The sequence below is a fragment of the Alternaria ventricosa genome (genome assembly GCF_023758065.1).
Source record: "Alternaria ventricosa strain BMP 2768 chromosome Unknown scaffold_4, whole genome shotgun sequence".
Lineage (NCBI taxonomy): Eukaryota > Fungi > Ascomycota > Dothideomycetes > Pleosporales > Pleosporaceae > Alternaria > Alternaria ventricosa.
Window position 1 is genome coordinate 988,496 of NW_026055684.1, and position 15,902 is coordinate 1,004,397.

At 51.7% G+C, this 15,902-nt stretch overlaps 5 protein-coding genes across 5 annotated transcripts; 3 read left to right on the top strand and 2 right to left on the bottom strand.

Moving 5' to 3' along the window:
* Window positions 1–168: 168 nt before the first annotated feature.
* On the top strand, window positions 169–1,368 carry J4E93_003008 (uncharacterized protein; the record flags this gene model as incomplete). Its single annotated transcript, XM_049340948.1, has 1 exon — window positions 169–1,368. The coding sequence occupies one exon, from the start codon at window positions 169–171 to the stop codon at window positions 1,366–1,368; it is 1,200 nt and encodes a 399-aa protein (XP_049201830.1).
* Window positions 1,369–1,450: 82 nt separating this feature from the next.
* Window positions 1,451–3,908, bottom strand: J4E93_003009 (uncharacterized protein; the record flags this gene model as incomplete). Its single annotated transcript, XM_049340949.1, has 4 exons — window positions 1,451–2,587; window positions 2,652–3,387; window positions 3,436–3,590; window positions 3,768–3,908. The coding sequence occupies 4 exons, from the start codon at window positions 3,906–3,908 to the stop codon at window positions 1,451–1,453; spliced, it is 2,169 nt and encodes a 722-aa protein (XP_049201831.1).
* A 1,670-nt stretch (window positions 3,909–5,578) lies between these two features.
* J4E93_003010 (uncharacterized protein) lies at window positions 5,579–6,517 on the top strand (the record flags this gene model as incomplete). Its single annotated transcript, XM_049340950.1, has 1 exon — window positions 5,579–6,517. One exon carries the CDS (start codon window positions 5,579–5,581, stop codon window positions 6,515–6,517), a length of 939 nt encoding a protein of 312 aa, XP_049201832.1.
* Window positions 6,518–6,760: 243 nt separating this feature from the next.
* Window positions 6,761–10,281, bottom strand: J4E93_003011 (uncharacterized protein; the record flags this gene model as incomplete). Its single annotated transcript, XM_049340951.1, has 5 exons — window positions 6,761–7,476; window positions 7,524–7,787; window positions 7,834–8,746; window positions 8,790–9,542; window positions 10,006–10,281. 5 exons carry the CDS (start codon window positions 10,279–10,281, stop codon window positions 6,761–6,763), a joined length of 2,922 nt encoding a protein of 973 aa, XP_049201833.1.
* Window positions 10,282–10,772: 491 nt separating this feature from the next.
* On the top strand, window positions 10,773–13,787 carry J4E93_003012 (uncharacterized protein; the record flags this gene model as incomplete). Its single annotated transcript, XM_049340952.1, has 2 exons — window positions 10,773–10,784; window positions 10,833–13,787. 2 exons carry the CDS (start codon window positions 10,773–10,775, stop codon window positions 13,785–13,787), a joined length of 2,967 nt encoding a protein of 988 aa, XP_049201834.1.
* Window positions 13,788–15,902: the final 2,115 nt, after the last annotated feature.

The window sequence follows — 15,902 nt, forward strand, 5'->3', positions numbered from 1 at the left end:
CTTGTCGATAATCTCATTTGACCCTTCTGTGTTGCGCTGTTATGCTTCACTTTGGCTACAAACATCTTTTCCCGCTATAGCGTCATCGACATTGCATCGAGAATACCCCGAACCGCGATAACGAGACGGTAGAACAATGCGCTTCATACCGACAAGGCCCCAGTCACGATGAGACTCCCTGTAGAACTTTTGGTTCTGCTCACGCACTTCCTGCATCTCGGCACCTCGCTTCCTCTCGAACGCCGCAGCACACCTTTCCGCTCATTCCGCGGCCTCACGCCCCTGGTCAACTCCTTTTCCAATGGGCATACCTACGCGCACGCGCCGACCAAATATTTTTACGAATCCACATTCAACAGCCACTACGATGGACGCTTCGCATCGTCCGAGGTGCCCTTCCAGGAACGTATATGGCATCTCAGGCTTATGTTGAAGGCGTACACCGACACGATGGAGAGGATTGGAGTACAAACTTGGATAATGCATGGATGTTTGCTTGGATGGTGGTGGGGCAGAAGCCTGATGCCGTGGGATAAAGACTTAGATTTCCTCGTAGAAGAGGACGGCGCGCGAGAATTGGGTACTTGGTGGAACATGACGATTCATCAGTTCAACGCTCGGGAACTCGGGCTTGAACTCGTGCCGGACAACGAGGAGGGGGATGTCAAGCAGAAAGGAATCCTGCACGGCTTGGAGCATCAGAACGAAGATGCAGAGACGCGCTCGAAGCGTCTGGCCTGGGAAGAAGACATTAGGAAACAGGGCAAGAAATACCTCATAGAGGTAAACCCAAACTACACCAACAAATCCACGTCAGACATCTACAATCACATCGACATACGCTGGATCGATGTAAACAACGGCCTGTACATTGACATCACAACACTCCACGTCGCACCCGCCTCGGAACAGAATTCCATCGCCAACTCTCCGTACTCCAGCACCCATCCCTCAGCCCACGAATCCGATCCTGACGACTTCGACGACGAAACATTACTGTACGTCAAAGATACCCACGCCTATCTCAACACCCAAATCTTTCCCCTCCGACAATCCACACTCGAAGGCGTGAACGTGAAAGTCCCATATGCGTATGAGGAACTGCTGCTAGAGGAATATGGATCGGATGCTCTGATCGAGGATTGGTACAACGGATATCAGTTTAATAAAAAGACCGGGCAGTGGAAGAAGAAAGGGCCGACCGAAGAGCAGAAAGCCTACTTCAGGGAGAAGAACGGAAAGGATTTGGGAAGATTAAGCAGTACGGGAAGAATTGGTCATGGGTGGAAGGGGCACGGTGCGCTTGAGGGAGCGCTGAAAGAGGAGGGTGTACAATTGGATGTTGAGAGGGGGAGGTGGGTTGAGTAGGACAACAAATCCGTGTATAAACATGATTAAGTATAATGTAAGACCCTTCATCTAATCAACCCTCATCGTCTTGAGCCCATGTCTACAGCCTCGCTTTTACGCGCGGTTCCTCTCCAAAGCCCACTTCCCCAAAACGTATCTCCTCATCTTCTTCCATCTTGACTCTACGCTCCAGCTCATCAACCACCCCATCAATCCTCTTGAACGCCCAACTGTGTTCAAACCGCGGATACAACATCGGCCTTTGATCAAACCTGTTATCAGGACTGTAACCCGCTGCGTGGACTGCCGGCGTCACAGCGGCCATCTTATGCCTGTTACTTCCGTAGAAAGTCCAGAACCGTTTGACCAGATCGCCGACTTCCCTTGCACTCTTCCTATCTTGCCAATCACACAGCAGACGCTGGAACATGTCGAAGGGCCCCAGTCGCTCTTCACTGCGCAGCTTGGCGAAGACGAAAAGCTCTTGGTGTGTCATACCGTTTTCCTTGTCGTCGCATGAACCGAAGCTAGCGGGTTCGAGCTCAGCGCGGGGAATGGCGTCGAGGAATTCGTCTAGGATCGGTAGTGTGAAGGCTGTGCGCGCCCAGCGGATGAAAGAGCGAAGTTGGATCTTGGAGATACTTCCGATGGGGCTGAGGTCTGCGGAACTGCAATCGTGCTTTGTCAGGTTGCCCCTGAGGGACTCTTCGACGTTGACGGAGCTCAGCACGAGGAGGCCGCCTCCGCCGGGCTGATTGCGGATGACGGGCAAGGTGCGGGCGAGATAGTATGCTGTGGTTGAGCGGATACGTGCTTGTAGGTTTTGGAGTGCTAGGTTCTCCGCTGGAGAGCCTCGGAAGTCGGGAGTGAAGCCTGTGTACTGGGGCAGAAGGTCTCGTTCGGTTCGGTAGACGGTGTCGATGCACATGCTGATGTGGTGAGCGCCCATACCTTCTGCGAGACGCTGCGCTCGTGAGCGTGTCTCTTCGGATGAGCATTCTGACATGCCCATGTACACTGTGTGCAGAATGCGGTTGCAGAGCTCTTGAGGGGTCTTGGGCAGCCAGTCGTTTGATCCTGTGATGCGCTGGATATCTGCTGCGACCTCGTTTCCGTCTTCAAGGGCGTCGAAAACCAGATAGCACATACTCAAGACCATGACTGAGGTCGAGCAAGAGTCGATGCCACCGCTGAGTGGCGCTAGAAAGCCGACGCATTCGCTGCGGCGGAGGTAATGCTACAAAGTTGAAGATACAAAGTCAGCATATGTCTCGCGTCCAGTTCGTACGGGTATAACTTACCCAGATATAACATGCTGGCCCCATGGCAATCTCTTCTTCCAAAGTGTGAAAGCTTGGGCCCCGGGCGATAGGATGATGATGGTCTGGGCGGAGGGTGGCAAGCTCAGGACGATACAAACTGCATGCCACGTCTATACGGGGTGTAGTGAGATCATCGAGGGGCTCCGAGACTGCTTGTTTCGCCCGATACGATTGTACCTCTTCCAGATCAACGACTGCTGTTACCACCTCGATATTGTGAACCGAGAACCTTGGGCCCTGAGAAACTATCTCTCCGTTCACCAAAATCATCGGGCCACCGTCGTAGTAGGTTTGATCACCGTCGCAACCATGCTGGTTCGAGTATAGGATGACTCCTCCAATGTCTTTGCTGATGTTTTGCAGTGAAGACACTAGGGAGTCGAAGTTTCCGACACCGAAGTGGTTGGCTGCAGAGACCGTCAGAATATCAACGCTTGTCGAGCTCAAGGCTGTTGGAAGCAAGTTCTCGAGCTCAATCAACTCGTCGGATGTAATGGCGCCAATACACGCGCCGGGGGTGGAGAGTAGAGCACTTCCGAAGGGCACCACGCTGGTGCCCTGCACGTCCGCGATGAAGTCTGGTAGGGAGAATACCTCGGGTGGAATAGCGGGATCCCAGGCGGTAAACCACCTCGACTCGTTATAATTGCCGTCAATCCTCAATGTTGTTTTCGGACGTATTGAGACAATTCTACCGTTGTATGCCATCACTCTACTGATGGGTTGTAAGTAGATTACCGGAGCAACGAAGTAGTTTACTTACCAGATGTATCGGAAGTTATGATGCTTGATTGGCATACCAATGTCCACAAGCATATTGTCACAACACTCGTCCGTAAGGATGCCGGTGAGTGCTTCCCAGCAATTGGCGTATAGTTCGTCCTCGTAGAAGTGATCATGACAGCCATAACCACATATCTATTCTTGTTAGCGGGACCAATGGTACAGCAGACGTTCCCAACACCTAGTATGTAGGTAGCCTTTTGAGACACGAGACTCCGATTCAACAGCAAAAGTTGGAGGTTGAGATTGCCGTTGACATATTCTGGGTATGAAAGAAGCCTTGCGAGACATGTTCAACAAAATATGACTTACTTCTAGTTCTGGTCCGGCTCGTAATGTAGCACCCTTAGCTTTCGCTTCGCGGATACTCTGCTTGATACGGGTAGAATTGCCCTCCCAATCCAGAGCCCACTGAGCAAGCGAGCATGATGCAACGACGATCTGGCGACTCATGATGTGATTGCACAAGGCAAGTTTCGCAATCAGGAACTTCAATGGAGTCGGTCGGGGTGGTCTAGAATTAGTTGAGAAGTCGCAGTGAGCGTGGAAGAAAGGTGAGACTGTAAGGTATGCGCTGAAATCAAATAGACGGGAGAAGGAATAGGGTGAACGTAGAATTGTGGATTTCGTTCCGGTGTCGCAATCGAGTCGTGACAATCGCGCAAACTGCCAACAGAACCACGCCGACCATTATCAACTTGGTGAATAGCCATTGTTATGAATGATATTGAGAATCTAAGGGAGAGCCCAGTTCGCGTTAGTGAAGTGTGATGAACCACGATGCCGATGCAAAGGGATTACCTTACAGTCTCGTACCTGCAGCGGTCGCCAAACCCGAGGGAGACCAGCGGATAACACCCCATTTGACGACAACCGAAGAATGGGGCGACGAGGTTTTATTGGATTGTTGGTGGTCTGCAAGGTTTCGGGGTGTTCGCGTAGGCCGAGTCGTAATGTCCAGCCTAGGAAGGACTTGAGGTGTTAGAGACCATGCTTGTCTGAGTAATCCCTTCTCAACCCCCTTTTACAAACTGAGACGGACTGCATGATAACACTTGGCAGGGACAATAATATCTTGATGAAATCTGATCTGTAGGATTCGATCGCCGACATCCTTCCCGTGAAGTTGGAGAGGTTGCCCTGTCTTATGCACAAGGTATGAATCCAGTCGTGTTGGTCAGACCGGCATGATGTGTCAGACGAGAGCCAGACTTGGACACAACTGAAGGATCTGAATGGACTTCCGCTTGTTGCCGACGCGCCAATGCATATGTTGAATAACTGGGGATATGCGTATTCATTGCGGCTGCGTTAGCGACCCGTAGTCAGCCCAGGAGGATCTGTCTGAACCTATTGAGTTAATATGTTGCATCATTGTAGTGGCTGAGTTCATATTCGCTGTTAGATTCGTATCATAGTGAAGTGAAGGATGTCCTTCACTCAACTTGGGCAGGTTTGAACAAAGACGCATGACGTAATGAAGGACGGTGGGACGTTTTCACAGCCAGGTCATCGTCGGAACCTGGTAGCAAACCAAAGTGAAAGATGGATTTGCGTCATAGGCACGGAGTATGCCCGCTGATGCTCATGGCAAAGTGCGCGATGTGGAAAGGCGAAGCTGGGAGGTCTGGGCATGGTGTTTAGTGGAGTTAAGAGCGCGAAATGCGCTAGCTCGGCGCCGAAGATCCGAGTCGGAGAACTTAGCATCTCCGTTCGCAATCTTCATGACACCAGTATCAACAACACTCGCGTCGGCGGCCTTATATCTAGGACGTCGTAAACGTGCGATGCTATTGGATCGATACACGGGCCCGATTGTACTGCTCAACAAGCCTTTGCCTGTTGAAGACTCCCAGTGTCACCAAACTTCAGATGGTTTTACAGCGTAAACTCCGACGACTAGTTCCGTGATCTTTACGATGGCCGCACAGGCGTGGCTTGGTTCAAGAAGCAGCCAGATTAGAATGTCTGACATACCGGAGCAGTTTTAGAAGTATATAAGGTAGGTGTCCATGAACGTTTGTATCTACCAACATACTATCGCCGTCTTACCACTTCTCCAACGACATTTGAATCTATCCACGACATCATTACCCAGCCTCACCAATCACCAGACCTCCAAGATGTCCAAGTCCAAAATCGCCATCTTTGGTGCCACAGGCAACCAAGGCAACTCTGTCGCCCGTGCCATCCTCACCAACCCCTCCCTCTCAGCCATTTACAACGTCCGCGCCTTCTCGCGTTCCATTACCTCATCCAAAATGCAAGACCTGCAGTCCCTCGGCGCAGAGCTATCTGTAGCCGACATGGATGACCCTACGACGCTCCCCTCTGCCCTAACAGGCTGCACACACGTCTTCCTCATAACCACAACGCAATACACCGGCTCCACACGCGAAGTCGAAACACGCCAAGCACGCGCCGTATGCAGCGAAGCCATCAAGCAGGGCGTCAAATACATCATCTTCAGCTCCATGTCGCACCCGTTCAAGATCAGCAATGGGAAGTTGAAGAACGTGGAGCACTTTGACGACAAGGCAGAAATAGAAGAGTATATCCGCGGTTTGCCTGTGCAAAGCGCGTTCTTTGCTCCAGCATCTTTTATGCAGAATCTGGAGGATAGGATGAAACCCCATCCTTCTCCTGCGAATGATGGGACGTTCGTGCTGGGGGACATCCTCCCGGGGGATGCTCCTGTACCGTATATCGACATCACCGAAACCGGGAAATGGGTTGGGGCTATCCTTGCTGAACCAGACAAGTACGCCGGCAAGTTTTTCGCTGCAGCAGAGGCTTTGTATACGCCAGATGAGGTCGCTGAGATCATAAGCACGGTGACGGGGAAGACGGTTAAGCATGTCCAACTTCCAGATGAGGTAGTCAAGGGATTCTTCCCAGAGAGCTTCAGGGAGCAGTTGTATGAGATGTGGGTGCTGAACAGAGAGTTTGGGTATTATGGCCAGGGGCAGAAGGAGGCGGTTCAGTGGGCGAAGGAGCAGGTAAAGGGGGAATTGACTGGGTTGGAGGCGTTTCTGAGAAAGAACAACTACAAGTTGGAGTGATGATACATGATACATGGCGCGACAGGCTGTACTGTAAGGGCGGTATTGGGGGCTGAGAACAATGGATTCATGCTTGTGTAAATCGTTTGCGCCCAGTATAGTATGTCTTGTAGTGTTACACGCCTTTGTACTTCTACCTAGACAGTAATTTCACAAACAATAAAATACAATAACCCGGAAGTCTACATTTCACCACAAGTTTACAAGTACATGTTTTTACGCTTATGTAGACTCCAGCGCAGCTCAGTATCCGTTGTAACCACCCTGCATGTTGGGATCGGCAGGGTAACCCCACATTGCCATTGAGTCCGGGATGAACAGTGCTGACAGATCTGCGTCCGAACCTGTGCCTAAATCGAATTGGGTGAAATCGAAGTTGATATCGAATGGTTGTTGTGCGCCAAGACCCATCATATCTGGAGTAGGCTGTGCATTCATGTTAGGATACCAGTTTGGCATGGCTTGCTGAGAATGCTGCGCGTGGGCCTGTAGAGCGGCCTGAGCTTGTTGTTGAGAACGAGATTGCGCCTGTGCCTGCGCTTGCGTCTGCTGCTGCTGCTGCTGCTGCTGCTGAGAAGCGACATTGTTGCTGCTACCCATTGCGACTTCCGAGAGAAGGTGAAGCGGGGTTTGGTTTGCGGGTGATTGGCGCGTGGAGGGTCGTGAAGTTTGACTGTTGTTTCGAGTAGAATCGTATTCGGGATCCGTTTGTTGCTCGCCAGCGGCACCTTCCTTGATGTGAGCGAACCGCTCTTGGAGGCGCTTTGCAACGAAGTAGAACTTTCCATGGGGCGATTGCGCATCGCGGGAGACAATGGCATTGAACATGGAGACTAGCTGTTCGGTATAGGCCTCGATCTTGAGATCTTCTTGGCAGATGATACTACCCACTTCGCCAGAGCTAGTGACTGATACCCACATCTTCATTAAGCAGACGATCGCGTAAATGGCTCGCACACCTAGATGATGTCAGCGAGTATGTTACAATGAGAACAGGGCATCTTACAGAAAATGACAGGCAGAGTCAGCAGGATGTCAAGTTCGATACTTAGGATGGTGTCTAGGATACCATGTGTAGCAGTCAGACAATCACCTAGAGCACCTATGTGTGCTGGGCCGGCAGGTACATCTTTCTTGACTCCAGATGGTAGAGAGGGCGACAGCGCATCTGAAACGAAAGGGGGCTGTAGATCGGCAGAGCCTTGGTTTTGGTGCAGTGCAATTTCATGCAGGTATAGGTTTGTGACGTGTTCTGCCAAGCGAAGGGTTGCTGCGACTGTCAGTAGATGCAATGAATCATAACCGCTACAACGTACGATCGATTTCACCCAAGGTGGAGTTCTCCTCCCTGAGTGAGCTGAGCTCGTTCTCAAAAATCTTCAGAGCGTAGATGACTTTTGGATCGGAAATGGTGACCTCGACTGAAGGGTCATCCATGCAGAACTCCACTGAGATCTTTTCTCCTATATGGGCCATCTTGACCTGCTGGCAAAGCAGTCTGTCTGAAGGCAATGCCTCGGGCGAGGTCTCAAGTATGCGAACACTCTCCGCCATGTAATTGGTCCAGCGGAGCAGGATTGGTCGTCGCAGAACCATTGTGATACTCATGCAGAGATAGTAACACACAAGGAATGTCCGACGGGCTTCGACACTGCTAGAGTTGGGATGGTACCTTTTGAACGGACCGACGGAAAGTTTCATGACATTTGGAGTTGCTTTCCGTCCGAGACCTAGGTCAAGAGCCATTACGGCAGCGCAATTGACCATCATGTAGAAGTTGTGCTGCTCAAAATGGAGAGGCGGCCGATACCAAAGCACAGAGATGTGTAATGCCTGAACGATTTCGAGCGACTTTTCTCCGTTGCGCCAAATGATATCGGCAAGCTGATCTTTGAGGAGCTTGGTCAACTCGCGTTGCGCTTCTTGCGAGACCAGTTGTTCTGCACTTCCATGCGAAGATCCTGCGAGAACAGCGAGAAAAAGAAGCGGCTTCTTTTCTCGGACTTCACGCGCTGTCGTACCAGGAGGGAAAGGTACCGCTGGGAAATGTGGACAAATCTCGTTCACGTAGCGGAGGAAAACCCGCTCTGCAATGTCCGGTGTCATGAGGTTGTCGATCAGGGTGTTGATGTGCGAATGGTCGGCGTGGATCTTGTTCTTGCTTGTTCGTCGCATTTCGGGGTGCTCTGCTAGATCGCGATGAATAGCATCCATGTCCTCGGGAATCGTCTGAAATGTTAGTTTGGCTTCACATAGCATTGATTCGACTTACAGCGTGCGCATTGTCCAGCTTCCTACGCTTTGGCTCGGGCCCTCTCTGCAAGCTCTGTGCCGGACCATAGCCGGCTGGTATGTCTGGGTATCTGGCCGTCGGCGGCTGCGCCCAGTCGTGTTCGACTGTTCCCATGCGATATTGACCCTCAACCGGCAGGGGCATCGTGTTGGCGTTGGCGTCGGGTTGTGGTATGCCTCCATGGTGCCTCAATTCCGGTACTCCCGACTTCTGCGCGTGTAGTGTAGCTGTCAATGCATCGATCTTGCGTTCGAGCTCAGCGACTCTACTGTCGGCCTTCTTCTGGCGCTTCCGTGTCGGCGGTGTTGTGATGCAAGGTCGGCCTGCTTTTGCGCATCGTCTGCATGATACATCAGGTCGCTCTTGGTCGCAGCGGACTTTTAATCCTCGACATGAATCGCATGCTCGTGGGCGCTTGAGGTCGGCGGGAGATTTGCCAGAACCAGGCGTGTCGTGTTCATGCGCGTCGTCGTGGTCGTCGTGGTCGTCGTCATCGTGCTCTGGTGCAGCCGGCGATGTCTGCGCAAGGGCGGGATCAAGAATGTTCCCTAGTGGGGCGGGCTGCGATAGCTGGGGATGGTTTTGAGCGGTTGGAGATGGCAGGTAGTATGGGTGGCCGGTGTTTTGCTGCTGCTGTTGCGGTGCAGACGCGTATACCTGCGGCCGTGAAGGTGGCACTGAGGCGCTCGAAAAGAGACGAGGGTCCAAATTCTCTGACATCAAGAAGAGCAACTTGAATCTTGAGGCTTAGGTTCAATGACTGTCGGCGTCGGTAGTATAGTGACCGAACTTCCGCCTGTGGGTAAAGTTGTCAGAACCCTCGGCCTTCAGGCGTCAGTGCGTGCGCCAAGCCAAACAGGACTCATAGCTCACACATCAGAGCTAAACACATGCACTGCCGTCTACATTAGCATAAAGATAGGAGTTTGCAATAGTCGAATGTAATGCAGACTTCTGAGCAAGTATTTCCTGCAATTCTACAGAAAGCAGGGATTTAATTCTCCTCTCGAATGAGGCGTCACTGGGAATTAGAGCAATACTTAGGTCGAGGCTCTAGCACAAGTCTTTTGTCACATCACATGTAATCGCATACAACACAAAGTTCGTCAATATTGTAGTGAGTTCATTAAAGAGATAAAGTTCGTAACATCATCAATAACATTAAACCATCCCGTTGAGCTCATCCTGAACTGACGGGTGGGATAATAGCAACCTCATCACCTTCCACGATCTGCTTGTTCGCGTCCTCGGCATCATCTTCGCCAACGTCGACATACTCCATGTTGATCGTCATCGCGCAGCTGCTCAGCACCTTGTCACGAATATCCGGGTACCGCTCCTCCAGCATAGCAAAGACATCGCGAGCTCGGACGGGTGCAGGCAGATGTTCGCTCGTCTTGCCAGTGAAGGTGGAGGCTGCTGCAAAGTACAGGATCGAGAAGTGGCCCGCAGGCGCTTTGGCGGGTGCCATGATGCCTGTTAAGACATGTTAGAATTGTGTCGCGACATCGTGAAGTCCTAAGTGGGAACATTGAAAATTCAATCAGGAAAAAATTTGCTCCGCAGTCTGACGCCGAAGCGACGGTCGGATAATACATGCTATAATTTTGAATACATCATGAAAGGGGATTGAGTGGAAGGAGACGATGTACATACCTTGGGCGCGGTGAGGTGTAAGAAAGAAGGACGGAGGTGTGCGGAGGAACATGTGAGTTCGCGCGGCCATTAGCGTATCTGCACAGACCACTATCCGAGCGCGCCTTGCCTCCGCCGCACTTTTTGTATTGACGACATCATCCACCATTCGCCTCAAAATGTATCCTCGATTTCAGCAGGCTGCGGGCCATGTATGCTTGCGGTGTCAATGGCGATTGCTGAGCCAGCGAAATGCCTCTCGACGAATGCAACTTTCACGCGGGCTTTCTACTTTGAAAGTTTCGCAAACACCACGGCGGGCGCTTCATGTCGCCGGCAGTGTAAGTGATTCGCCAAGGACGTCGTTCAAAAACTGACACATGTCAGCGCTCGCAACTATCCTCAGATACCGTCACTCCCACACCGCCTCCGGAACCGTCTCTTCTTCCTCGACCCGAGGGCGTTGCGATCCGCGAATACCTCGAGCAGTGGCAACGGCAGTTTGGTGGACCGACGGAGGAAGTACTTTCGGCGTTTGAGAATCATCCCGAACGTGAAGACATACAAAATGGCCTGTCGAAGTTGTCGTCTGCGTTCAAGGCCGACGAAGACGCCAGAGAGAACGAGTGGGATGCTGCAGAGGAAGACGAGGGCGAAGAAGTGATCACTATTGGGCTGTTCTTGAAGCCTGGCGACGTGGTGGAGCTTTCACAACCGGGTCGCGAACCTGTGCTTGCTGTGTTCGTGCAGCAATTGAACAACGACAGTCAGTTCTTCTCCGTCAACGGCAGATGGACGCATTCGATCATAAGTCGGGTTTCCTTTGCCATCCAAGGTTGCATCGACCCAGCACTTCTCCAGCCGCTCATTCCATTTCTACCCACGGATCCCGGCGCGGCCAATCCCAAGGGCGAGGTTCATGTCCCACGAGACTTTGCTGCCCCTGTGATAGCGAGTCTTGAAAATATGACTGAAGAAGCCGAGAAGATCTACCGGAAGAATGCTCCAGTCCTAGACACAGCCTATGATATCCTCGCAGACAAGACGAGGACACGTATGATGACACTGACACAGATTGCCAAGTTCCTGCTCGCGCGAGGGTCCCCCGATTGGGTACCAACGCCAGCAGCGCTTCTAGCAGTGCGAAAGGCTCTGAACCACAACGAATTTCGCTTCCGCTCCGATGGCCGTAATCACCGTCTGACAAACATGTTCGCTATCCGACCCAAAACCGATGTTGAGGTCGTGGAAACAGTTCACGAGTGGATCCGAGAATACAGAGAATACCTTGCTCTTTCCGTTAATAGCCCTTCGGAAGCCAGGCGCCAGCGTACCGACGGCGCTACTCATATCATAGATTTCCTGGCCAAGGCCGGCAGGCTCATTACAGCGAGTCGAAAATTACGTGAGCCAACCTACGGCGGCCTTGGGCCCAGTAAGACTTCGGCGACACAGAACGGTTCCTCTAATTTGCACATCACTTGGGGAGAGCCGTTCACAAGCGCTGACAAGCAGATCATCAACTTCCTACAAGCATGGGTACTGACTGGCCAGTTCACGGGTATGGCTGGCCTCCATGCTGCTTGTGCGAGCTTGATCTCAGCGTCAGGTTTCTATGGTTCGGACGTCTTTGGCGATACCGGAGCTTCTGATGACACCCTCAGCAACATCAAACGTGCTACTGGGTTATTGTTCTTACAAGAAATCGGCGTCGTTTCACCGCACGACAATCGAGCGATTTATGACGAGCAGCTCATGCTGCCCACCGTCCGTCTGTCTCGTAATTTGGAGTTACTCAACACTAAAGCGGAGCTAACAAGAAGAAATCCCGACTTTCGGGATTCAATGGCAAGCCTACGTCGTGACTGGGGCTCGACCACCGTGTATTGCATTGACGATGTCGGCGCTCAGGAGATCGATGATGGCATATCGATTGAACGAGTCAAAGACGCAAGCTCTGAGTTCTGGATCCACGTACACGTCGCAAATCCAACAGCATTCTTCGATAAAACACACACGCTGTCTGGCCTCGCCGCGCACATGACTGAGTCCGTTTATACACCGGAGCGATCTTTCCCAATGCTTCCGACTTGGGCTAGTCAAGGCCACTTCAGTCTTGATCGTGGCCGCCCTGTCATCACCTTTAGTACTCGCATCGACGGAGCAGGCAACAAGCTAGAAACAAAGATACAGCATGGCTCCATTCAGAATATCGTCAGTATCACACCATCCGAGTTGGCTACTCTCCTGGGTGATCAGAGCACTACAAACACCCGAAGGATTGTTGTTGGCGGAGAGGTGCCGCGTGGATTGGAACGACCGCCGCCGAGTGTTTCTCCAAGTCAACTCGAAGAACTCCGTGATCTTTATACTGCTGCTCAAGCTCTATGGGCTGCTCGCAAGGCTGCTGGTGGCGTTCGATTTGGCTCTTCAAACGTCAACGCCCGTGTCTTCGAGAGCGCCACTCAGGGAGGTCTAAGTTGGAACGCTCCCTCTCTGGACAGAGCACGTTTTGTACAAGGAGACCCAATCATCGAGGTGACGAACTCGATATCAGAAGGCTTTATGCAGCTCACAATAGGGCCCAAGAACATTGTTGAAGAAATGATGATGCTTGCCGGTCAAACTGCGGCAGCTTGGTGCACGGAGAGGCATATCCCCGTCATGTACAGAGGCACCATTGAACCACCTAGTGGAGATCTGGACCCAAAAGAGCTACAGAAGCTTGTTCAGGACCACTACGAAGAGCACGGAAAAGTACGACCCGATCTCACTGCGCGATGGTCCAAAGCACTCGGCATGGCTGTTGCGCATTCTTCACCCTTGCCACATAAAATCATAGGAGTCCCTGGCTACATCAAGGTCACTAGCCCTCTTCGTCGATTTTCTGATATGATTGCGCATTGGCAAATCGAAGCCGCTGTGCGATGGGAGGCACAATCCGGCAGGAAGTTTGATGGGACCCAGGCTTCCATGTTCAAAGCTCTGCCGTTCTCGCAACGACAAATGCAGGAATCCATTGTAACGCTTTCACCTCGGGAACGGATCATTACCCTAGCCAAGCGTCACTCAACGCGATTCTGGGTCGCCCAGGCAATTCACCGTGCCCTCAAACACAAAGAGGCTACCCTTCCCGATTCCTTCAAGTTCTGGGCTCGTCGCGTTCGCCCAGGGCGTTACGCCCTTGGAGATATACCTGAGTATGGTCTCCAAGCTGTTCTAAGCGGTGACTATAAAGAAGGTGACGAGTGGGAAGTAGCGCTAGACAGGGTCGACCTTTTCACAAGGTTGATCTATGTTAAGCCGATTCGCCTCCTTGATCGAGTCACCGATGCGCTTTGAGCAAGCATATAGTCAAATACATGGTGTAAGTTCATCGTGCAGAGACTGAGATTCCATCAACAAGCACCATCTTTCTTTCCGAACAGACTCTATGTCTGACAGGCGAATAGCTTGGCGTCCCGCGGTGGCGCGAGGAGGCGTTTTTGTACTACAGCGCGGGACGGGCGCTCCGTCAGTGCAGATCGCTCTCAATCACGCACCCGAATCCAAATTGCCAGCCTCACATTCAAAACCATGGTGTGCTGCGAAACAATCATGATAGCGCGCAGCAATCACGTCCGAAGCAATCGAAATTGGCCAATGGAGGCCAGAGCGACAGAGGCGTCCTAGCACGCGCATCTGCAAGCCATTCTAAGCCACTAATGCATTCGCTACGAACAACCAGCATTCGTGTAGATCTGTGGTGTCAAGATCGTGTTCTCCGCTCGGTTATGGAGATGAGGAAGCAACACGGCAAGCAACCCGGTTCGTCGTGCATGCGCGTGCGCTTGAGGAGACCCAGAGGCTCGGGCCGTCAAAAGGTGCGTCAGATCTGTGTGCCGTGTCAAGCTTCCTGTAATGCCCCGACGGTCCCTTCAACCCGCTTGGCGATATCTTTTGTACAACAGCGCCTCAACGTTTGATGAGGACTAGCGTCAGCGCAATGCAACACCACCAATCCGGTAGTTCAAACTTCGGTGAAAGCCCAGCATATCTATCATTAGCGTTCGTCTTTCTTCCAATGACTCGCGGACATCCAATTCAAGAATGAGGCTCCAGGTTCTCGTTTACTTATCACGGCAGTTGGCCTGAAACGATGTCTGTCCTTCTGTCCCTACATAATGTTACCCCAAAGCCTCCTTCATTATCCGAGGTCTAACAGCCTACCAAATCTTCAGTGTATATCTATGGGATCACTTACTTTACTTAAGCAATAGCCGATTGTCCTTGTATAGCTTCTCGGCCAGTATTTATTACGGCGCGACTCAACCTAGCAGAATAATCCTATTCTACCATGGCTGAAAGTGCAGGCGCGCATGTACATATCGCGCAAGACGAGGCCTCGACCTTGGCCGAGACGAACCGGAAGAAGCATCAGGCTCAACAGCCGCGCCAACTGCTCTCATGTACAAAATGCAGAGAGCGAAAGGTCAAGGTCAGTCATACCCATCGATCCGCATTACAGATTGCGATATGTGAGATGCGGACAGTATCCTCGTGATGCACTTTGACTGTACACTGAGCTGACGTAGCATAGTGTGATCGTACAAAACCATGCTCGGCATGTTGCGCTCGTGGCTCTCCACGCGAATGCCACTTCATCGCTGAAGATGGCAACTACGCCCCAATCCAACAGAGTTATGAGCTTCGTAAACTGCGCGCCGAAAATTTACGACTCAAGGAAAGGCTGCGCGCCTACAAGATTTCAGGAGATGATGACCTGGATCATGTGAATTCTTTGGACTCACCTCTCAATGAAGGTACCGTTCCGTCGAGACGGCGAGCTGCGAAACAGAAACGTTTCCAGACTTCTGAGTGGCAGGATAATATCTACTTTGGCTCGCCGGGGCTAGCTACTGTCCTCAGTGATGTATGTATACTCTCACACAGCTTAAACACCAATCTAACATCACAAGTTCTCCTCAACGGATGCTAGCGTTCTGCCATTGTCGTATACAATACCTCGAGCCTCGGACATGTTTCGCAGCCTGCCGACGTATCCTTTCCCGACTCTCTTCGTTGCTGCACCCGATGAATGCATTCCACAGCTAATTAGCTGCCTCCCTGTGAAGGATGAGCTTATGGAGTACTTTGGAGTTTTCCAGCGCCTTATCTGCCCAGTACCTGTGGAGACGACGAGAAAAGAGATCGAAGCTTTCCTCTCCGACGCACGAAAGAACTCACAACTTTATCCGGCTACTTTGGCATTGCTTTTTGGATTCATCGCGCTTGGCGCACAGCACTCAGTCTGGGACAAAAGTGGAGGCCGATGGAATGCTGACGCCATCGAAATTGAGACTCAGAAGGGCAACGTTTACAGTAGGTGTATGCGAGGCTACTAGAATTTAAGCTAACGCTCTTGATCTAGTTGCAGCAGCGATGCAAGCTTTACGACTGGCTTCTTTTACACATAAG